The sequence below is a fragment of the Heliangelus exortis genome, chromosome 2 (assembly GCF_036169615.1).
Source record: "Heliangelus exortis chromosome 2, bHelExo1.hap1, whole genome shotgun sequence".
NCBI lineage: Eukaryota > Metazoa > Chordata > Aves > Apodiformes > Trochilidae > Heliangelus > Heliangelus exortis.
The window spans coordinates 76,288,664-76,312,521 of NC_092423.1; the positions used below are offsets into that span (position 1 = coordinate 76,288,664).

Genomic DNA, 23,858 nt, shown 5'->3' on the forward strand with positions numbered 1-23,858 from the left:
TCCATCCTTGATTTGGCCTTATACATACTTTATTTTCTAAGCGTCATCTATTAAGCTTGGCTTCTTCATTTTTAAACATGGACATATCTTAACATACAAATAAACTTTATCTGTACTTAATTTTTTGTGATAAAAGCAAAAATAAGCACAAGGAAATTATGTGCCTTTGTACCTTTAAAGGTGCTAGCACAGGTAATCCTAAATGTTGAGGTAATCTTTTTTTCAATATCTTTATGCATGTCTTTTCTCAAAATGAACGAACTATTTTCCTTTCAGAAAAATCAGTAAACAAAAATTGAGTAGCATAAATGAACAATCTTTCACGTGTGTGGGGTGAAAATCTACTTGGTAACAGTTCGGTTTTCCACCAGTGTTAGTAGACTAGAATAGAGTACTCAATGTGAATCAAAATTAAACACATTCTGAGTAATAATGTTTACTTGGATATGGGACACTCAGCCTTTCCCCATTTTAAACACCATGTGTGTAAAAGGGGATGATTTTTTTTTTTTTTTAAGAGGTGAAGAATAGCCTTGTTCTAAAGAGACATGTCCTAGCTTATTTCTTAGCTTGTCAGGGCAAGTTTAGGGCATTCTGATCCTTGGTGCTCAGTGTAGTGCTTGTTTCTAGACAAACAGGTTTGTGTGCTGTTGCTGTTGACAGATCTGCAGTTGCTGCTGAACTCATTGGCACTCACCTGACACTCACTGTCCCCTCAGTTTTGCTAACCTCACTGCTTACTCTTTTGGGTCAAGCTCAACTGAGAAGAAGATTGGAAAAAAAAGATTTGTTTTGAAATGCATAGGAAGGCTTCTCTGGTGTCCTATATGTGTAAGCAGGACCCAGTGTAAGAAACAGCTTTTCTCTCACCTCATTGTTACCCCACTGAGTTTTACCAGGACAGGACTTCAGGAACAGAAACACTGAGAGAAGTCTATTAAATAGCTTGAGTAATTCTATGAGAACTTGATAAGTATTTGAGCATGCTTTATAGCAGGAGCTATAGTTTTCTTTTGCTGAAGGCATACTTGCAGCTGAACATACTAGGTTCCTGGTAAATGTGTTATGGGACCAGACTAGTTATAGTTATTGTAAAGGACAGAAGAAACCATTGGAGCTCATGCCAGGAGCAATCAAAACTTTCCAAACTGTACATGTACCTTCTCCTTTCTCTCCAAAAAGTCCTCTCCCGTGGACAGTAATTGCTTCATCAGCGTAGTGCACATCCTGTCTCTTGTGTCCCCCTCAACACCTGGGCTGTATCTATCCCTTGGGCATTAGGGATAAATTGGGAAGGCTTGTTCCCCTCTCTACTCTGAGCATAAGGGCTGGTCATCTCACTAAAAACTTGCAAGTGGCAATGAAACTGGAAAGCACCTCTATATTCTTAATGGAGAATGAACTTAATTAGAACATAAGTTCTAACATAACATAAGTTTTGGGGCTTGCTTCTTCACACACTCAAATTTTACAGAGTGGATGAATTATGGTGAAAAGTATCTAGAATTTTAAAAATACGAAAGAAACAGTTACTTTCTCAGGAAGAAAGTAATTTATGCAGTTTTTTCATTGTTAATATGTATGTTTGTATTAGAGGAAGTGTTTCTTCAGCAAATGAACAGTTAAAAAATATCTTTATCTTTGAGCTCTGTTTATTCTTCCTTTATTTAATAAGATTTTTGTCTCGCATAATCATAGAAGTGTTCCTAAACTCATAACTACTTTATCGTTAATGCTATAAAGATATTTGCTGTGGATGCTGAGTTTTGTCACACAAGTCAGTGACTTTCTTTGCTGCTGCCAACAACTTCAACTACAAAGAGTCATCGGAGGATTTTCTATTATTTCTTCCTGGTTTTTGAGGAGTGGGCAATATGGATTTATCATACAGACTATGTTCATAATGACAGCTGTGCCTGGATCTGTACTTAATGAATTGAGGTTTTTAGATGAAGCTGTACTGTTACGGGAAAGGTGAATGACAGAAGTTGTATGTGTATGTGTGCAACCATCTTTTTGTATCACTGCCAAGTCTGTTGACATCTGCTTGTGATACTTTTTGTCTGAATTTCCATGAAAGAAAAGCACATGTGCTTTCCGTTGTTGGCTTGCAAGAAGCATGGGATGTACATGCCTTTTCTTAATTACTTAAAGGAGGCTCCTGGCAGGTATTTTTGTAGGTTCCTTGATTAATACTGTTTCTAGCTAAGAGCTGGCTTTTGGGCTATCACTATTTTTGTAGTCCAGCAAAGGAACAGAGTTAGGATGGCAGTGACCATATCTTGCAGGGGTTTCCATTGCTGCTTCTTCATACATTGTATCCCATTTGGAACAACCTGATGTGGGAGGTCCAGCCTCCAGAGGTTGGCATAGAAGATTTAATGCCTGTCTTTGCTCAGATTAGCTTGCTCAGATTAGGCTGGTATGTGGCAAAACATGGAAAAATAAACATCAGTGTTAAAAGCTGAAGGTGCCCACGTTTGAAAATGGAGCTTTTTGTGGAGGCAAATGAGGGATTCCATCTCCACAGAAGCAAGGCCAGCACGGGGCATGAGTTGTGGAGAGGGGAAGCGCTGCGGCAGCCGTTCTTGTCACTGTTCAAAGGTGACTTGTTCCCAAAGCTGTTGATTCTGGTATACTTTTAGTAAAGTAAACATATTGTGGAGGAGACAGGCTTAGCCTTGGCGAGGACACTGTAAACCATTCTGTGAAGATTGTGCTGCAAGACTCACAAATTGCAGTGTTGGAGCTGGCTGCAGGATGAGCTGTGATTATCTTGTCTCTGTGGCCAGTGGTTAGTTACTGATGTAGGCGAGCAAATCCCAGAAGAACAGAGCAGAGGATTAGAGAGAAGCTTTTGCTGAGGTGAGGGACAGGTTGGGAATAACTGCAATATGCCCCGTACAGGGCAATATGGGGTTTTTCAGTGTCAGATCCACCCTCTTTTGCCTGAGCTCAAGTAATAAGCAAGTTTTCAAAGCACGTCTGATTAGTTTTTTCCTTTTGAATTAAGCTCTGAAGTGCCAGGTAGGCATGTGCCCCTTTGAAGTGGTGATGATTTGACGTGTGCCCATTTTGTTTAGATGGAAAAAGTGTCTGTGCACCCAGGGAGGCGTGCTGGGTGGGGTGGGGTAGAGAGGTCCCTTGGCTGCCCTCCCCTGAGTAGCCTCCAGGTTTTCCATCAGCTGGGTGTGGTGGCCATGAAGGGTGAGAGGGAACATAAGCTATTTTTGCTCACTTTCAAATTAGGACTGCAGCTTGCCTGCCGGTAATTGCAACCATCTGTTAGGGTTGTGTGTGTCTGACTAAAAACTTCTGTACCAGCCACGTAGACATGTAGTGCTGTACCAACCACATCTACCATCAGAGGGAGGATGATGGTAATTAGGAGCTCAGCGTTTGTGGCTGGCTTCCTTTCTCTTGTCAGTTGAAGCAACAAACATGGATTAACTTGGAAGAGAAAGCTATGTTTCTCTGATTTTTTTTTTTTTTTTAAACCGGAAAAGTTGCACTTCTGTGACAAGGTTGCTCTCAGAGTTCCCAGTCTCTTCATTACACTGAATGCTCAGTTATCTGTTCTTTAAAGGTATAGACCATTATTTATACATAAATGTTAAATCTATTTGTGTTTATTTACTTAAGCAGCTTGGTCAGTTGTAATTAGATAATTTATTTCCCTAGAAATCATGAAGGTTCCCTGAGGCAACTAGTTGATGTTTGTGCAATATTAATCAATAATTGCCATCAGGGTGTTTTCAAATTCTCTTTGCAGACATAGACACGTTAGTATTAGGTCAGTTGTTCTCTGTGACTTGATTATCTAAGTTTTTGCATTTGCTTTTTGCTTTTTTTTTTTTTTTTTTTTTCCTCCCTTACATACAGTAAAACTCATTTCAGACCCATTGCAGCTGCTCTGTGCCATGTAATGATGGTCATCAGGGAGTGGATGTTGCTACATGCAGTAGTGAGAAAATAGCAAGGCGCACCAAAGTCTTGGTCAGTTAAACAAAGGAAGTCAGACATAATTAATGCACTATGAAAGCACTTTTCAGATGTCCTCTACGACAGACACAAGTTTTATGTGGAGGCAGAGAGGCAAAGTAAGATCAGTAGAAGACAAGAGACCCAAAATGTGTACTTATAAAGACAAAAGCTGCCATGACCAGTTTCTTAAATAGAACATCTTGGATGTGCTTCCTGCAGAAACTGAACCTTAACAGAATGTGTATCAAAGACCCATACACCATCCTGGACGGTCGATAGGCCTTGGTCTTTGATCTGTCATGCTTTGTGGTATAACTAAGTGTGGGCCATTGACTTTAAAAAACAATACAATGGTAAACACACATTGTGTCATTAATTAGTATCATCATATGTAAGTATTGCGCGTGTACATTTAGACCAAGTCCTTTGTTATTAGGCTAGAACTACATTTAGGTCTTGCCTGCAACCCAGCAGTGGTTGCACAGTCCCTCTCCACAGGCATCCGATGCTCTAGAGCAGTCCCAAGTAACAGGTCTACAGGTTCTGCTGTATGGCCATTGAGAAAATTGCTGTTTATTTAATTGCTATACTTCTGCAGTAAAGATATTTAACAGGTGCACTGGTGAATCACAATGTTTTTCATGCCTTCCTATGCTACGGAGGAGATTCTCTTCACCAGCTCCTTCAGGGGAGGTGCAGAGAGCAGAGTGCTGTTGCTAGGATTGCATGATAAATGTCTATACATAGCTACTTACCTCCATAATTAGCATGTTATGCTTACACACATCAGATAATGTTTTCAAAATGTAGCTCAAAATGAGTTCCTGTCTCCAAGCATTAATTACAGCTTCCATTTCACATCTGTTACTAGAGAGCAGCAGACAAAGATCTATATAAACACAGCAGGGATTTAATTGGAAATCTAGTGGAATTTATTTCTGGTGATTGTGATTTCTAAAGGTTGGTCAGTTGTATAGATCAACAATTGTCTGCCCAAGGCCAGTTACCATCAAACTTGTTTTTCTTTTTTTAATATGTTAGCCAAACAACAGCTGTAACAATATGAGAGGTGAACATGTGCTATGGGTTGGTTAACCAGCTTTGCTTCTGAATTCCTCCTTACTGCAGAACTTATGGGACTGCTAATAATTATAACAATAATAAAGAATGATTCTCTGGGCTTTGTCCTCACAACTGAAAATACTGGGGATTTTTAAGGTGCATATGTTCAGATCTTAATAAATATTTTGGCATAAGGTGGTATCATCTACACAAGGCCATTAAAAAGGAAGGTCCTTAGGCAGGTATGCAATGGCTACACAATCACTTTGCAGTGTATGCAATACAAATACAATACAAAATGGCTACATGTTTGCAATGGTTACACAATCACATAAATTCATATTGAGGTCTACAGCACATTACTTGTTGGTAACCTGCTGTATGTATATGCTTCAGGAGAGATCTTACCCTCTCTCACCAGTGGGCTATTTCAGGGGGGAGGTGAAGAGAAGGTCAAAGGTCTGTTAAAACATCAGAAAAATTTGCTTTCTGTCAGCTTTGTACCAGCATTTTTCTTCTGTTTTGGCTGGCTGATAGAATAAATAATACATGTAAGGTCAACAGGATCAATTCCTGTTGGCTTCCAGGAGTTTTGAATGTTACATAAACCCTACTTAATGGTAACTATAAAGCAGAAATCTATCATCTTGTACACATTTTGTCATTGGTGAAGGCATCCATTGCTAATGTCTTCTCAGATTCAAAGGCGTTTTTTTGTTGTTGGTTTCTCCAGACCTTCATTGAATGTCACTAGTTAACTGAGTAGAGAACAAAAAGTAGACACGTGTGCAGAATCAAAACCAAAATTTTTTAGTCATTTGTGTAAGTGCTTCAGTCAGAGCTTTTGCAAATGATGGTTCATTCTCCTGCATCTAGCTTTGCTTCACTTGTCGGTAGACTGGCTCCTTTCTGTAAGGTCTGTTGCTCCCAGTCCTGCAAAGGCATTCAAAGGAGGAATTCAGACTCTGAAACTTAAGCTGCTTGTCTGTCACCAGCACATGTTTTATTTACATGAGTTAGGCTTTGACTGTAAAACAAGCTGCACAAAATTTAAAGCTTGTGCTACACAGTCCAGCTACCTTGTTCACATATTACAGCAGTTTATTACTAGAAAGGCCACAGACAACCCATTAACATTGAGAATTAATTAAATTACTTTTATGGCTATTGTCTTCCTGTTTAAATGAACTATTGATTATTAAAAGTAGTCTGGCTGCTACTTTTATTTCAAAAGATGTAGTCCCATTCTCACTAGCAGTTTCAGCTATCTGTTTCTGGTGTCTATCACTCTTTCCTTTTGAAGGGGAATGGAGTCCAAAAGTTCCATTTACAGACTTTTGACTGCTAATACTGTTTACCATCTTAGTGCAGATTTCTAGACCTACGGCTATTTGGCAGCAGCTCAGTGCCATCCAGCAAACTACCTGGCATAGGCTTAGATTTCAGTTATTCTGGCTCTTGATTTCTGTTTTCATGCTCTGTTAAAGTGTAATTCCAGCTTTTCCTGCTGTCCTCCTAAAGAAGCCCCTTCTCTAGAAGAGGTATTAAAACATTAAAAAGAGCATGGAAATTATGAAAATTGGGGTATCAGTATGTAAAATACTTGCAGGCAGACTGTAACAGATCTCCAAAGGTTTGTATTAAAAATGTTTCTCCTGTGTTCTGGAGACATGGCCTCTTGGGATATCGTCTACCAGATTTTTTTTTATTTTGTTTTAATGCATTTTCTCTGAAAAGCCCCTTCATCTTCCCAAGACGAATCTATAGGAAAGAAGAACAACATTTTTTTTTTTTCCTTGCTGGAGGGTAAATTAGGCCTTCAATTAGGCCTTGAAAGAATCATTTGAGCATAGTACAATAACAAAGCAGGGAAAAGGACCAGTGTGTGGCCACAGGCCATTTGAAAGGAAGGGATGAGCCATGAGGTCTCTCTTCTCTGATTTGAGCTAGAGATTGCCCCGTTAGAAATAATTTGTGCACTTGTGCACAGATTGCTGCCGTCTGATGTGCAAATGTATAGTCACATGCTGCATTGCAGACCATGAAAATGACAAAAATCAATGTCTCATTCTAATCAATTGCAGATTTTTGTTCAGGAGGTCACCTCCTCTCTCCATTTGACAACAGTGAAGAGAGGTACTCTTCCATAAGTTTTAATGTAAATATTCCTTGCAGTAGATCACAAAAGACCATTATCCTGACATCTACCACATAGTACTGCTAGATGGTAGAGGTTGTCTCGTATTAGTCAGCAAAAAAAAAAAACCCCAATAAAAACAAGAGGACTTGGTCAATTTTGTACAGGAGAAAAATGTCAGAAACCTGCGGAGTTCTTATATCAGATAGACATTTTTCCTTATTTGACTCTTACAGTCTGTTGGTTTGATTTTTACATTTGGTTGTAACATCATTCTTCTCTCATCTCTTCTTTATCTTGGTTTCATATTTCCTAGCTGAACTTTTTGGTGCAGATTCTGGATGACACTTGGAGACCGAGTGTCACCATCCACATGGAACAGCATATTCAGTAGGAGAAAATTAATGGGAAAACACAATGAAATTAAGCTATGAGAGTATCTCAACGTGTGGTGAGCTCTTAATTTTGTGCAGGTTCTTCACCACCTCTGAGCTTTCTCTGGAGTTAAGCTGAGAGATGTGACTGCCTCAGTGTACTGTTTCCATATTTCCATTGGCAGCTAAGGCAATCCAAAGTCAGTTTTTAACCCAGAAGAAATAGGTTTTTGTAGCCTAGCTGCCTAGAACAACTACAGTATGGATGTGTAAGGCTGAGGCTCTGGGGAGTGGAAGGATTTGCTTAGTTTAGAAGTTAAAAGGTAGCTGGACCCCAAAGTGGGTGTTGCTTAATGTTCTATAACAAGGGAAGCTCAAGGTCCCTTTGGTTTGATTGAGGGATGAACATAACAGAAAAGAATGCAACTAACTGGGGATGCTGTTACCTGAGAGTTTCTGATTATCATCTGAAATCACGTATAGAAAAAACTCACAAATTCTTAAAAAAATCTTCCAATGAGTTGTGTCAGTGAAAACCAGCATAAAGCCTGGCTCTGAAATTAGTTCTGGTACTCCTTGGATATGTTCTGTGCTCAGAATACAAAGGGAAAAGGCTGTCAAGGAGGGAGGTGGTAGGAGAGACTGCAGCAGCAGCTTACACCATAGACTGATGACATGTTAAAGCGCAGCGAAGCTGTGTGAATGTGCCTCAGAAGATGCTTGTAGAAAGCAATGACAGGGAGAACATTTAACAGGTGGGGCTTGAATGTCAGTGGCAGTCTGTTGGCACTTCATTGTCTTAGTGCCATTCTTTGTGTTGTTCTGGTTCCCTTCAAAAGGTCATCTCCTATGGGTGCTAGCTCTGGGTATTTGTAGTATAATCTGTGTGTTTACAAGCATCTCATTTTGCAGTCAATTCTAAAACAGCCCTGAGAAGAAAAAAAAGACAATTCAGAGGTCATAATGGTGTGTGCACTGACAGGGAACACAGTGATAAAGGAAAGCAAAGCTGATTTACATTGAGACTGTTAGAAATCCACCATGGCTCACCAAACTGGTTGAGGCTGAAGAAGCCCAAACATGTAGGGATGATTATAGAGTATGACATTTCCATCTTAGAAATGGGTTGATCAGTGGAAAGCATCTAAACTTGTAGTTTAGAACTTCATTTCGATTATGGCTTTTAAGTAAAGAGCTTGGCTTCAGACATCTTAGTGTATAATTTAGGGAGACAACTGGATTCCATCCCACTGAAATTAGTGTGGGACCAGTTGAAAGATGAGGCATACTTACCACAGAAAGGATAAATCAAGGTCCTACCAAGAACAAGGGCCCTTATTATCATTCGGTTTATGGTATACCCATACCCCTTCTGTTCCCTCCCTTAAAAATCATGCCAAAGTATGGTCTAGCCATCTTTCTTCTTTTTGTGCTGACATATATATGGTGGTTGACCAAGACATCTTTGCCTCAGAATAATCTCAGGCGTGATTACCATCAATCCCTTTACCTGGGAGAATTGAGAGAAGGCTGTACCTGCAGTGGGGGGTAAGCTCTTCTGTGGTTTTGCATCTGGACGCCTTGAAGGTTGGGGTTCTGAAGATAAAGAAGTTTGACAGCTATTTTGTGTCTTTCAAACATCATCTGTCTCTGTAAGCGCTGTGAAAGCACCAATGTTGCAGTTCAGTAACAGGACTGGAGCCTTGATGATTTAAAGGTATGAGACATGCCCAACTTTTGTGGAACAATGATAGAAATCTTTTCACCCATATTGGCTTATATAGTCACTTTCTAGTGAGCCAGATACACAGCAGTTTATTTAAAGCTTCCTATATATTAAGGGTGATCCTGGAAAACTGTACTTGTGGAGTAAATTAAGCCTTATTAAAAAAAAAAAAACAACCCTTACTTTTCAAATACCAAATCAGTTCCTTGAGTGACTCCACCTGTCAGGTGCTGCTCAAAAACAACCCAGAAAGATAATTTTGAGGCATTTGTTAACATGTTGCTTCTATATTGAGAATAGATTTTTCTTGTACCTAAAGAGGAAGTCTCAAAAGTGCTCTTTGAAAACGAAGTCCAAAGTGCTGTCTCCCAGTATAAGGAGAGCCTTTCTGCAGACCATTCTCCGGCAGTAACTATAAACATTGTGCGTTATCAGTGCTAGAAGCGGCCACTGACTGAAAACCATGCTGTTAATTTTGGTAAGTGCATCTACTGAGAAGAAACTGAAATTAATAAATGGTAATTTTAGTAAAATTGCTAAAAAAAAGTTGGTTCTTTCCTGGCTCAAGCCAGGACAATGAGCCTGATTTTTTTTTTTTTTTTTTTTTTCTTCTCTCCTCCATTTATTTAGTTAGTTAAGAAGACAGAATGGGATGTCTCAGATGCTAGAAGTCTGGGATATATAGAAGAGTATCTTGATATTGAGGGTGAAAGGAGGTATTGAGAACCAGCATGGCATAAAACTGATGACCTTACCTAGATACAGCAAGTTTTGGATGAAACACAGACATCAGAAAGGATCCTTAGAAACAAAAATGCTAATGTGGAGATGCAGAAGTCTTGGCATAGAAGGGAAAAAGTGGCAGGTGAATGGTTGCTGGTTATGGAGCAAACCTGAAAGGATATGCCTGAAAGAAGTCTGTGAAGGGATGGAGAGCAAGCTGGTCCTGATACATTTAGTAGGTTTGGTTTAGAGGATTAATGATGTGATGTTTCACTATGGCCATGTCCTTTCTTGTTGCTTCTTCTGTATAGAGAACCTGAAAAAAACACTAAAAGGGAAATTTCATACTATACTTTCTCTTCTCCTCTTCTCCTGTTTTAGTCCGAAAGCCTTTTCGAGAATGGAAGAAAGACATCTCTAACTGTATTTAGTTCATCTATTGCAAACTTGTTTCTTGTAATTTTAACCAATACAGCTTTTTACATAATTTACATTTGTTTCACATCAGACTAAAGTATACTGATGGTGTTTCCCTTAAAAAAACCCAAAACAACAACAACAACAAAACCACCAGAAAAACTTATGCTAGGCAGGACTATGCTGACCGTAAGAATGTTTTCTATACTATTTCTGTGGGTATCAGAAATCTTTGTGGGCCTTGTTAAAGACCTAACTGGTTTTGAATGTTTTAAGAAGTCTGGGGTGATTTCAAGACATGAGGTTCAAAGCTGATTGTTACTAGAACACAAAAAGCAAATCAAAGTATTTAGAGAACTGGTGACAAATCTCTTCCTTTCTCAAGTGCATCTTTCATTTTGGCTTTTGAATGGCCTTCACCTTACTGAATGTCCAGCAGAGAATACAGGCTTTGTAGTTCAAGTTTTGAATGTCCTCCTAAAGGATCAGCAAGCAATCTTATTTCCTTTTACATGCTAAAAGAGAGCAGTACTGTCTGTGGTTTGTGACTGAAAGTGTCTTGGAACTGTCACTATCAGTGTAGAATTTCATTAAAAATTTGTAAATGGAAAAGGAGCCTGACATTCTAATATGGTAATCAAAACACTGCATTGGGATTCAGGCTGAATAACTCAACTGAACTTCCATTTGTTCTCAAGGTTAAATAAATGTATTAGTGGTGATCTGATAACACGTTGTTGCTGGTTTAGTCTATAACAACATAATTTAAGCATTTGTATGTGGTTCTGTCTGAAGTGTTGAGTTGGCCAAATAACAGAAAAGTGAACTGTCTTGTTCATTGCCACAGATTTAAGAAGTCCGACTTGTGACAGGAGCTCTACACAGTATTTCTCTGAAATACTCCCTCAAAGTATTTTTACTGGAAAGATTCAGAAATCCTGATTGCTTGCTAGTGCTCTGGCAGATGTATGAGCATTTTTCCTATTCATAACTGCTTTGGAGTGCTTTCATTAAAATAAGTAATAATTGACTGTGAGAATCAGATTAGAAACTGCGAAGAACAAAGAGAAAATTTTATTCACTCACTTGTAAGCAAAGTGGAAGTGACATTCTTATGGGAAAATACCTTTTCTGAAAGTTCATCTAGACGTCTACCTCATTATGTTATCATAATAAAGCAATTCAGAAATCTTTCTTCTGACTGGTAGCTGCCTCTGCCGTATGATGATGCCTGGTGCAGTGTTTAGGAGATAATGCCAAACCACTGAGCAGCCCTGCATTTTTTTGTCTGTCTTTACACCAGCTGAACTTCCTGCTAAGGTGCTTGCACTTGTAAAACTGGAAAGTCACCCTTCCAAGAATGGGGTTGAGTGGGGAAGCTGCTCAGAGTCCCCAGGGGGGGGGAAAGCAGTGCCCTGCAAAGCAGGGGGGTGGTGAGGTAGTGCTGCACTCTGGTGGGGTGCTGGTCCTGCTGTGCCTCCAGTTCCTGTCTTTGTGGCTCTCAGGGGTGCTAGGGTAGAGGCTAGAAGGAGTAGGATCTACTGTTTATAAAATATTGCTACTAGTAGAAGTACATAATAGTTACTGGAGGGAAAAATGTTGTAAACTTGGAAGTGTTGTAGGAAATTGTTCTTCCAGTAGACCTTGTTGAGTATCCCAGGGGAAGTTTGCAAAGATTTTGGGAAGCTTTGTCTTTTCCTGGGAAATCTTTTAATAATGGGAATAGTTTTGCTTCATCTCACTTGCCTTGCTGAACCCTAATCTTGGGTGAAACTTTCACTTGGGCCAGCTAAGTCCTGTTTATTCCATGAAGCTATCTAGTTGTGGCTGCTGCTGTGTTGCATTATGCTACTTGGTAGTTGATAAATCTGTTTTGCTGTGTCTGTGAGGATCTTTTTTGTAATCTTGCATTGGGATAAGGAAGTTGGGTTTGTGTTTTTTTTTGGCAGCCTGATTATGTTCTATCTTGTATCGAAATGATTTGGTAGCAATTCATGCATGCATTTAGCTTGTTCTGCAAACTAATAATACATACTCAAAGCACCAGAAGACTGGAACCACAAAACCTGAGATATTTCAGTTGAAGTGGTGATTCTTCCTGTCTTTGCTGAAAGAAAAGAAAAAAGAAGAGAAGGAATTTTAGGATAGTGACATGTTCTAAGAGTTACTCCGTCTGTTCACTAAGTTTTTGTTATTGCCATCTATCTTACACCACATGACACCTTGCATGAATTATGAGTCAGCAAAACAACCTGACTTTAAGATATTTTCATAGTTGCAGTAATGACTAATATTCTGGACCTGTTTACTTAATTTTTTTGAAGCTATGCTTAAATCATGTGAAAGACTGCATCATGTTGAGTGAGTTAGTGCAGAAGTGGGCTGCTGTCACCTTTTATGATGTTCACCATTTGAAATTGGAGAAACAAGAAAAGTATGTGGTGATCTACCTCTAGTTACTCTTCTTAAATTTTACTAAGATTTTGGTCAGATTTGAATAAGGTAAAGAAGAATAGGATTCTGTTTTATTTGTCATGCTTGCGCTATTTTCACGTAACTTAAAAAAAACAAGCTATGCAATCTGTGCTGAAATATAAATCAAAGTGAGGAAGCTTTTTGTCGAAGACTTCCTCATTAGTTATTTAAGAACCCAAGAGGGTATGATCCCTGGAAATTAAGCTGTTTTCTCTGTGCTCTAATTGCCCTGGAATACAATCTTGTGCTAAAATGTTATTAGTGAAACCTTTAGAGCTATCACACAGCATGGGGGGTTTTATAAAACACACAGATTGAAAGTTTAGAGCTGTAAAATGTACTTAAGTTACAGTGAGGAGGGACATTCCCCTTGCACCTAATAAAATTATCATCATTTCAAGGAGGCTGCTCTAGTCCTGTAGAAAAAGCTCAAAGCTGCTGCTTGGGCATGAGGGGGGATGAACAGGTGGATGATGGGGGACGTAACAACAGGGTAACAGTGAGAAAGGAGAACTAACACACAGAGATAATTATATACCAGCTAAGGAGGAGGGAGGCAGGTAGATATGAGGAATGTAAGTGATGTGGAAGAGGCTGACAGAGAGGCAAGGAAAATGAGGGGGGATCTGATGGCTGCTGGGTCTCAGTGTGTGCCCCAGGGGTGGCTTCCTGGAGGAGAGGGCAGCTGCAGGAGGAGCACATGGGGCTGTGTTTCTGTAGTGTCCAAGATGCTGCTCACCCCATCCCCAGCCCTTTCTGGGCAAGGGGCTGTGGAGGTGAGGAGAGCCCCAGTCCTGCTGTCAGCTTCACAGCTGGTTCCTGCCAGCGATGAGAGAGTCATCTGGTGGTGAAGCATCTGTCTGTACAGGGGGACTGTGTTACAGCCACAGAGGCTTCACAGGATGACTCTTTCCAAGTCCACAGTAGGGCTCTTGAAGCTCAGTGTCACCTTCCTGCCTGTAACTGCAGAAAGGATACTTAAAAAAATGAAACTAGTATCTGTGGCCACACCACTCACACCAAATGATATATCAATTAATTTCACATGCCTCAGAAATGTACTGGAAATTCTGGAGATAACATGCTTAATGTTATCTCCTACCCCACCTAATTTGATTTTATTTGAAAAATATATTGAAGTGGATAGAAGGTGACTGAGAAAATGAGCAGCATTGTGAACTGACTTGCAAATGATCACATTACCATGGCCTAATGAATTCAGGCAACGGGAATGGGCATGAGCTGCTACTTGGGTGATTTAAACTGATATTCTTTCTAATTGCAATAGGATAGAAATGAATGCCTTATGAGCTGCTATCATCCATCAAACTAGTAATAAGTTGCAGAAACCCAGTGTTTTGGGAATATCTGCCAGTCTACATGGTTTTTCTAGAGTCTGCTACTGTAAAATGATGGTAGTGCCTACCATAACATGAGATACTTCTGTTTTAAAAATGAGTAGCAGAGGACTTGGATACTCTACATGGAAATACAGGCATTCAAGAAGGACAAAGAGCTCCTTGAGCGTGTCCAGAGGAGATCGACAGAAATGATCAGAGGGCTGGAGCACCTCCCCTGTGAAGACAGGCTGGGGAAGCTGAAGTTGTTCAGCCTAGAGAAGAGGAGGCTCTGAAATGACCTTATAGTGACTTTCCAATATCTGAAGGGGGCCTATAAGAAAGCTGAGATAGGGCTTTTTGCATGAGTGTGAAGCAGGAGGACAAGGGGTAATGGGTTAAAACTCGAAGAGGGAAGATTCAGGTTAGACATTAGGAAAAAATACTTTCCTGTGAGGGTGGTGAGACACTGGCAGAGGTTTCCCAGGGAGGCTGTGCCTGCCCCCTCCCTGGACGTGTTCAAGGCCAGGTTGGATGGGGCACAACCTGATCTAGTGGAAGGTATCCCTGCCTATGCAGAGGAGTTGGAACTAGATGATCTTTAAGGTCCCTTCCGACCCAAACCATTCTGTGATTCTATGATTCTGTGACTTTTGCACTGGTACTTGAGACAGGTTTTTAGGAAGTTCAGCAAGTCCCTGTGAGAAGCAGCTCATAGACATTACTGTACAGCTGCAAGCAGCACTGGGGCAGGGATTCAAGCAGCTGAGAAGCTCAGCTGTAGGTGGGATAAGCGTGAGAATGTGACAGAGGTGGAAACAACTTTTGCCTTTCTGTTGGTTTTGTTGAAAGGAAGAAAGCAGGGAAAAGCACTAGCCACCTTTATCCAAAGGACTGCTTGGCTTTGGCAGACGTGTAGTTGTTGGCTTTCATTTAGCAAGAGTGTTAATCTGTTCTGCCCTGTGTGTAATGACAACTCTTTTGGGGCTGTGTGCTTGCAGACTTACATCGGTTCCATAGTTGCCTCCGTGAACCCTTACAAGAGCATCCCGGGATTGTACGACCGCAGTGCCATGGAGAGATACAGCAAACACCACATGGGAGAGATGGCACCTCACATCTTTGCTGTGGCAAACGAGTGCTACCGATGCCTTTGGAAGCGCCACGACAACCAGTGTATCCTCATCAGGTAGGTGGCTGCTGCTGTGTTGATTATCCCTGCCTCTGAGCCTTCTGAGGTGATGTAGCAACGTGGATTTGGGACACCTGGAGAGGAGGCTTCCAAAACAACACCATCAGAGTTTCAGGAGAGAGTTCTGAAGTTGCCTTGTATTGTTCTGTGGACCTCTAACAAACTGTTAATTTCTCTTACCTTATGATTTCATTTAGTGAAAAAATCTGTTGTATTTTTGTTCATTTTTTGCTACTCACCCATCTGAGTTCACCCTAAGTACTTTCTCACCAGTTTAAATATCCTTGTATAGCTCAGTAGCTTGACACCTGAATCCTGTATCAAGAGGAAAATAAAAAATAACCCACCGGTCTTGAGAAATGCTGTAAATAAGAACAGCGAAAGGGAAAACCCTCCACATTCCAGCCACTTAATTCTGCCTGATTAATCATCCTTGCTTAATCTTGTTGTGCTTTAATTTAATGGTGATTTAATAGCTTCGTGATTTTAGCCCTTGTGTCACTGGTATTCAAGATCTCGCTGCTGCTGAAAGTACGTGGAGAGCAGCTGGCGTTCCAGTAGCTGGTTTCAGCTCCAGAAGAGTGGGGAATGCAGCCAGCTCTTTTCCCTTTTCCCTGCCTGCCAGCTCAGCTGTGTTGGCCCAGAGGCAGGCAGGGAAAACCAGAGCCTTGCCTGCCAGATCCGGAGGAGCAGCTTGGTGGCACTGGCAGCATACCACTGCCCATCAGACTCCAAGCCAGGGTGATGCTCGGGGCTTGGGGGTGAGAGGTTGTGCTTCATCTCCCTCTCCTCACTCACTTTTGCAGTGTTTCTGTGATTAAAGTTTTTGGCTCTCTGCTTCCTGCAGCCTTGTACAACCAATAAAATACGAAGAGCTCTTCAGATATGAGGTGACACTCTTTTGGCTGTCTCCTGACTTCCATGGGAGCCCTTGCAACAGCAGCACTTTTTGCAATAGGCATTTAAGATTACAGGCCTTCCTGGATAAGAGGAGGATCTGGCACATGTAGTTCAGTGCCTGAGATTTTTAGAAATGTGGATCACATGCAGCACAGCTGGGTCTGGTTCCAACTTTCTGCAAGCTCTCAGGTTACAGTCCACACCTGCTCTCACCTCTAGGCAGGTTCTGCCTGGCAGTAGTACACAGGCAGGAAGAGCTTTGTGTGGTTTTCAGCTTTCTTTAACGGTATTTTTCCTCTTTTTTTTTTTTTTTTTTTTTTTAAATATATAATTTAACATACTGCTTTATATATGAAACTGAGTCCAGATCATACTACAATAAAAGATTATATGCACAAAGATCTTTGCATGTGAAAACAGCCTGGAGTCATAATTCTATGAAGTAATGTCAGGTAATGACTTTTGCACATCCCATGTACCTGAATTTTGGGACTAAAATAATTTTTGGTGCCTACCAGGTAGCTGTTGATATTTTCTTTCATTCTACTTTATACTGGCCAGATTATTTTACCTTTTCTTCCAGTTCCCCATAAACTCCAAAAGAGAAAACCAGGTTGTGTCCTAAAAAGGACATAAGCAGAAGTCTCTGGAGTTCCAGAGGAGTCTCCAACAGTCCCTGCTTTGTAAACCCTGTTCCTTGGTACAGATAAGCCATAATAAGGAGAAGTTTTGCATTAGCAGTCCCTTTTAAAATTGCTTACTATGGTCATGGATAAACCCACTAATTTGCGAAAGTTCCGAACTTCAGACAAGTGCTGTAATGCAGCCTTATAAGGGTGTCTTGTTGCTACAGAATGGGCAGGAACATGAAACTCATAACAAAACAAAACAAAAAAAGTACAGTCTACTTTCCTAAAACACTCTTGCTTTTTCTATCTATGAAGGAGTCAGAGCAGGGTTTTTTTTGTTGTTTTTGGGTTTTTTTAATTACTTGAGGTTTTCACTTGTTCTAATGAGGTTTAGAAAAGTCCCTGTGATAATACTCTTGTTTTGGAACATCAGAAATGGAGGTATAATAGTGTGTTTGTCATCCTCAGTATTCTGGTCATTCCCGCATCTTTTACTGGATTAGAATTAGGTGATGGAGCAAGTCACTGTCAGGCCTTCTTAGTTACTACTTGCATCTGAAAAAAAGAATGGTCAAGTGGAACTCTGCAATGACTGAATTCAGGCAAACACTCTGGTCTTGTATTTAATGTCCGATATGATAAAAAGGAAAAAATTGTTCCATCACGAATCATAGAATAATAGAATAGAACAGGTACATCCATTTAAAATTAGTGAATTGTGCGTGTAGGCTTCACGTTCTTACACGCGTCCTTCAGCTGCTCCTAAGTAAAAACTCAGTGGCGAGTTTTAGCATCCCCAGATGCGAGTTCGAGGGCTTTCTTGTAATCCTCTGGGCTTCGAGTGCCCCCTGCTGGCACCAGGACGAGGTCAGTCTTGTTTCGCAGCTGCTTTCTGTAAGGCATGGTTTTTACCCATGAAAAAGCTTCTGCTGTTTTGAAATTAGTGTATTTGTTTGGGTGGAGTATAATGAAAGGGTTAAGAAGCTGTCATCAGTAGTGACTCAAAATGTGTAAGTGCACGCCAATTTTTTTCAGTGTAACTGCCCAGACAACAAGTGAAAAGGAAATGCAGAAGAGGTGATATTAAATGGAGTTATCCAAAGGTGTTTATTTCTTGGTCTGTGTTACATAAGCTCATTTTAATTCATTCTAGTGCTGCATAAAATGACACAGCAGCCTGAAATGTCAACAAAATGGCACACTAAGGACTCTGTACACAACCACTGCATTACAATACTCATACAGTTGTGAAATGGTATTTTTTCACTCTTCTATGCCAAAAAAAAAACAAACCAGGCTTACCTGGCTAGTGAACTAGAATTTCCATGTATACAGAAACACCTACATCAAGAAATACCCAGTTTCATCCCAGTTTCATATTGATCTGAATGCATATTGATCTTAATGCAGAGTCCCATTTCATTTGAAAGAGAAAAAAAAGACAAATGCACAAACCACCACTGTTACATTTGATGCTTACAACAAACATGCTAAAAATATAATAACAAGTAACATCTGATTTTTTCATCTGTGTGCCTTGCCTGGAGCATGAAGGAAATCCACCTTTTTCAAGGAATAACCAAGCAGATTGTCCTGGTGTAGGGAAAGGACTGAGTTTCTTCATGATTAGCTGATGTTCACAAGCTGGGACCAAGTTCAAGCTCCTCTGCTTTATTGTAAGAGTATGAAAATATCTTCAGGCAGCTTTTATGTTGCTGCTGTTTAAGGTAGTCTAGTCTATGTGCAGGCAAACACATGCTCATCTCTCAGATGCAATAGGAGCTGATCCACTTTAAAGCATTCAAAAAGAAGTGTAGAGCAGTCGAAGGAGCAGCAAGTCACTCTGAATTACATTCAAGTCAGTGCTGTGAGTGGGAAGTCTCAGTCTGACACCAGTTTGTTATTTCTGTTATCATCTGATGCCCTGACATTTTTGTTGTTGTTCAGCTTGAAAATCAAAGTGAACGAAAGTACTGCTTGGATGAGACCCAGACTTGTGATGGGAAGATGTTCTTATGAGTCTGACACACCAAAATTCACATGTACAGTTGACAAACTGTATTTGCTGAAGGGGACTATTTTGCCTGTGTGTATGTGTCTTTAGGAGTTTAAAGCCAGCAGACAGAACTGAGAAGTGATTTAGACTAATGTTGATATCATCTTACTTGTGTTATGTCCTTCAGAATGAGAAGTCTGTCTCAGTGACCCCTTTTTCTACTTGCAGTGCCCTTAGCAAGATGCCTTGCATAGAACATGTCAGAGAGTAAAGTTTAAAGTTCTCTTAAGTGGGGGCATCCTGGGTTGCTGTCACACTTAATATATTCAGCATGCTGAATGTAGTGATGTGGAAAGAGCTGGGCACTTAAATTCATGGGGTAGAAAGGTTGCTGGAAAGGTTGACTCTGCACTAAAAAATTGGTCCTTTTACTGACCTTGGCAACATTTGGAGGCATAGGCTTTCTTAAGGAGTCTGAAAGATAGATCAATTTTAACCTACTGTCAGTGTCAGTGTGTGTAGTGTGTGTTTGAATAAACAACTTGAAAGTTTGGCATACTTGTTCTTGATTTTCATCTCATTAATAATAACTGTGTTTTATAAAGCCATTTTTTTAAAGGAAAAAATGCAGATCCAAATTAATGCACCTAAAATTACAGGTCCAAGCTGAGCAGCACCATGTGGGGATGGGGCTCTAGAAACCCTCCACTCGGTGCTCAGCATTGGTTATGAAACAAAGTAGAATAGAGCAGTTACTAGTAAATTATAAATAATTCTGTAAATCCATCCTTTGTTCTTATCCTGAGTATTTTGCACAAGTCTTTTTCCCTCTTGCTTCATATCCAAGAGGACTTTGTGGAGCTGGAAGGGGTTCAGAAGAGGACAAAAGGGGTAATCAGAAGTATAGCATGACTCTGTGGGAATGGCTAAGAGAGATGGGCAGCTCCAGTTCAGGGGCTATCCATGAAGTCATGAAATGCTCAGGGAGCACTGGGATGAGCTGTTGGCTGCTTCATCTGATACAAGAACTACAGGATATCAAACAGAGCTAATAGGAGGCATATCCAAAACAAGGTACATTCGTATGTTTTTCAGGGGAAACTTGTGGAATATAAAACCATTGAGGGTTACAAGACATGTAGAAATCAGGCCTGGAGGTCTGTATCAGGAATCCTCTGAACAACTGGAAACTGGAAGAACACAGAAGGAACGTGTAGCATGTCTTCTCTGTGCATCTCTGTTTGGTGACTGTCAGAGAGAGGACAGTGGGCAGGTAAATACTCAGCCTGACCCAGTTCTGAGCTTCTCCTGTTCTAAGAAACAAATCAAGATTGTATAATTGTGCTTAATACCAGCTGTACCAGAGATAAGCACAGAAAATAATTTACTGTCAGCTGTGAATCTCTCACATGTAAAATTGCTGTCAGCTGCAACAGGGTAAATCTCAGCTTCCATAGAACTACAAATGCTCCAGAACATAGGACAGAGGTTGGGGGTGGAGGAAGAATGATATCAGTGAAAGGGCTGATGTCCTTCTTGGCACCCAGATCCCTGCCACTGTGCTATGGACTGCTCAGAGGGTAAGAATTCAGGCAGGTATCATGATTTTTTTACACCAGACAAAGATAATGGAAGTGTTTGTGAACCTATGAAACTCTGTGTCTCATTGTGTGTTCTGAATGCTTTCTCCCTCATTATTTTAATTGTTTGCATTAGTTTGCAGAATAATGTCATGCTGCTTCCTCAGGCTATTCCATTCTTCTTTACTTTTTAATAGGAAGTATCATTATCCTTTGCCATAACCTAAAATCACCAGGGTCACCACTCAGCAATGTCACAACAAACAACTGTCAAGTGAACCAAGTTTGCTCTGTGTGCCCAGTTGTGCTCCATCAAAGTCAGTGATAAAACTCTTCCTTTCTACAATGAAAAGTGTAGAGTAAGACCGAAATGCACATCCTTTCATTAGAAGCAAACTGAAGTTAGGCACAAATTAATTAGGAATTGGGAAAACTAATAATTAGGCTGCCACTTAGGATATAATGCTGTGACTTCAGAGGAAAAGTAAGGAAACTAGACAAACTTTTAACCATAAGCTGTTTCTTCATGGCTCACTGTGTGTTTTTAATTATAAAACTACATAATTGAAGGGAAATTATACTAGGGAAAGGAGCCAAATATATACCTTCTCTTTTTAGCACTTTTGTGTTGGAGAGAAAGCAAGTGTATTACTTTCTGTTTGTATCAGTGGTATTGCTTATTAACAGGTTGTTTTTCAAATGCCAGTTTAGCATTACCAAATAGCTTTATTTTGCCATGGGTGAAGATGAGAGGTGTTAAATCTCTGATGGTGATTAGAGGTGAAAATTGTGTGTTTTGAACTTACATGACCCTGTTTTATTTGGAAGGGCATATGCCCTATTTTTTTTTTTTTTTTAAAGAATATGTAGCTCACTAAGAACATCAATATTAATTATACTAATAGCCTTTATGTGTTATGGTATTCATTAGTATCTCTAACCTCCTCATTCTCACAGCAGGACTCCCTCTTTAGCTAGATTGCTGCAATGTAATCCCTAGCTTTCCCAGTTTTAATTCATATTCTGAACTTTCCTTCCACCCATTGCCACACCTTTGTGCTAACTTTGTTTTTCCACACTGATGAGGACTGTTGGGCAGCTTGTGTTCAGAGAGCTGTTTGTTGCCTCATGGTTGTTATGTACATCTTTACACAAATAATGCCTTGAAATACATTCTGAACAGTGGTCTAAAGTCTAAAAATAGCTTGCATTTTATCTCATATTCAATGACTTTAAAGGTGCATTCTGCTGCTGTTAGAGTATTGCTTTTAATTGCCCCACTCCAGTAGTTCAGAGTTTGGAGATCTGACCAGACAGAGGGCTTCTCACCTGGCAGCTGAAATTGTGCAGACACTTTTCGTTCTCTTCTTTCAGTGGTGAAAGTGGTGCTGGTAAGACAGAAAGCACTAAGCTGATCCTCAAGTTCTTGTCTGCAATGAGCCAACATTCGCTGGAGTTGTCCTGCAGAGAGAAGACCTCCTGTGTGGAGCAAGCTATTCTTGAGAGCAGGTACTAGATCTCTTAATACACAGGTATTTTTTTCCAGAACACAGAAGCCTTGTAATTGGCATAAAAGAGATTGCAATGTAATGACAGTTGTAGGTGCATTTACTGGACAAAAAAAAAAAAGAATGGTGGAAAGGGGAAAATTTTCCATTAACCAAACATACCAACTCTAGAGAGTTTTGAGGACAGTGGGCAATCTTAATGAAGCAAAAAGTTACATAGTTTTGAAATGGATGATGCTTTTCATGGTAGCTTTCATTTTTTTGGGGGGCTGAATTCAGATAATAGGAGGCAGGAAAAGGAGTGATGGGAGGGAGATACCATTGGTTTGGTTTGTATAGCCTGAGGATAAGGTAAAACAAGATACAGCATGGTGAAGATAAAGTGTGCAAGTGGTAAAAGCATGCTGAGGAAAGGGAGGTTAAAGAGAACTGATAAAGCAGATGAGCAAATGCATCAGATAAATTGGACTCACTACGCAAGCAAAAAAACATCTCACTCTTCAAATGAAATAAAAAAACAAAGACAATTTGAGATGCTATTACTTTTGTTTATCGTGCTTCATCTCTGTTTTACCTGCTCTATCTTGTTCTAATTATTTTTTTAAATTGCCTTAGGACAAGGACTATTTTCCCTACATCAGACTAGCAATTTGCATGTGCTGAAATTTCTTATTTCTATAATTTGAATACTGCAGTGAGAATCGTGTGCATCTTTTGAGCAGTTACGGATTAAGCTGCAGAGTAATTTAGTACTGCTTCTTGAATACTTACACCTTTTGATGGAAAATTGTGATGCCCACTGTTAATAAACTGAGGATAATACTAAGGAGGTAGGCTGAGGCTGAGGAGGGTGTCTGTCAAAAGTGAATTTTTTTGAGTGCTGTTCCTTTCACCAGTCCCACGTGAAGCTGTTGGCATGCTGGTCACACGTTAACACTCTTGTCTTTCTTCTGCATTTTCACAGCCCCATTATGGAAGCTTTTGGCAATGCAAAGACTGTTTACAACAACAACTCAAGTCGCTTTGGGAAGTTTATTCAGCTGAACATCTGTCAGAAAGGAAACATTCAGGGAGGAAGAATTATAGATTGTATCCTCTTTTGGTGGTTGTTGGTTTTTTTCCCCCTCATCTTTGTAGGCAGCCTCCATGTACCTTCTCCATGGAAGGCTGAGAGAAAAGTTGCTCACTCTTTTTGTCCTGTCAGTGTGGCTTATATATGTGTTCCTACTTAGTGGGCTAAATAGCTTCAGTTTTCAACTGCTTTTAGCATTTATTACATACCAAGATAAGCTTCTTAGTTTTCTAGAAAAGTACTTGAAAGGGCAGAAGTGCTGGATTCCTGCAGCGTGAGCATGAGTGGGTCAAATCCTTGGATTTGTCCAGCATTTGGCAAAATTGGACTATAAACCAGCTCCACCAGAGCACCAGAAGTGTGAGGATGAGGAGTATATGGAGGGGATCCTAGGATACTTTGGATATAAAATACTACCTAGTGATTTGGATATAAGCTGCTTTTGCAGTGGGAGAAATTTCATCCTTAAGGCTGTTTCCAAGCATTAGGGAGAAGGAAAGGTGAAGGAAAGAAGTTGTAATTAAAAATCTAGAACATGACAAGTCTGGTTTCAATAAGATGGAGAAAGAGGTGTGGGAACACAATGGTATTAGAACTGCTGCAGGATTATCTTTGCTACTTTATTCATCTTGTTATGGCAGTAAGCATTTCATAAGAAAAGACCACAATGCTCTCCCTCTTGTCTCAGATGAAAGAAGCTTATAAATAGCTTGTGCTTTAATTGCTTTTTACTTTATTCCTTGACT

At 40.1% G+C, this 23,858-nt stretch overlaps 1 protein-coding gene across 2 annotated transcripts in view; it reads left to right on the forward strand.

Moving 5' to 3' along the window:
• Positions 1-23,858, forward strand: part of MYO10 (myosin X) — a 155,461-nt gene that overhangs the window by 68,140 nt on the left and 63,463 nt on the right. For both annotated transcript variants that reach the window (XM_071736643.1, XM_071736642.1), the window contains 3 exons: positions 15,237-15,424; positions 21,907-22,041; positions 23,005-23,129. In XM_071736643.1, coding sequence (XP_071592744.1) covers positions 15,237-15,424; positions 21,907-22,041; positions 23,005-23,129 — 448 coding nt within the window. The remainder of the gene's footprint in view (positions 1-15,236; positions 15,425-21,906; positions 22,042-23,004; positions 23,130-23,858) is intronic.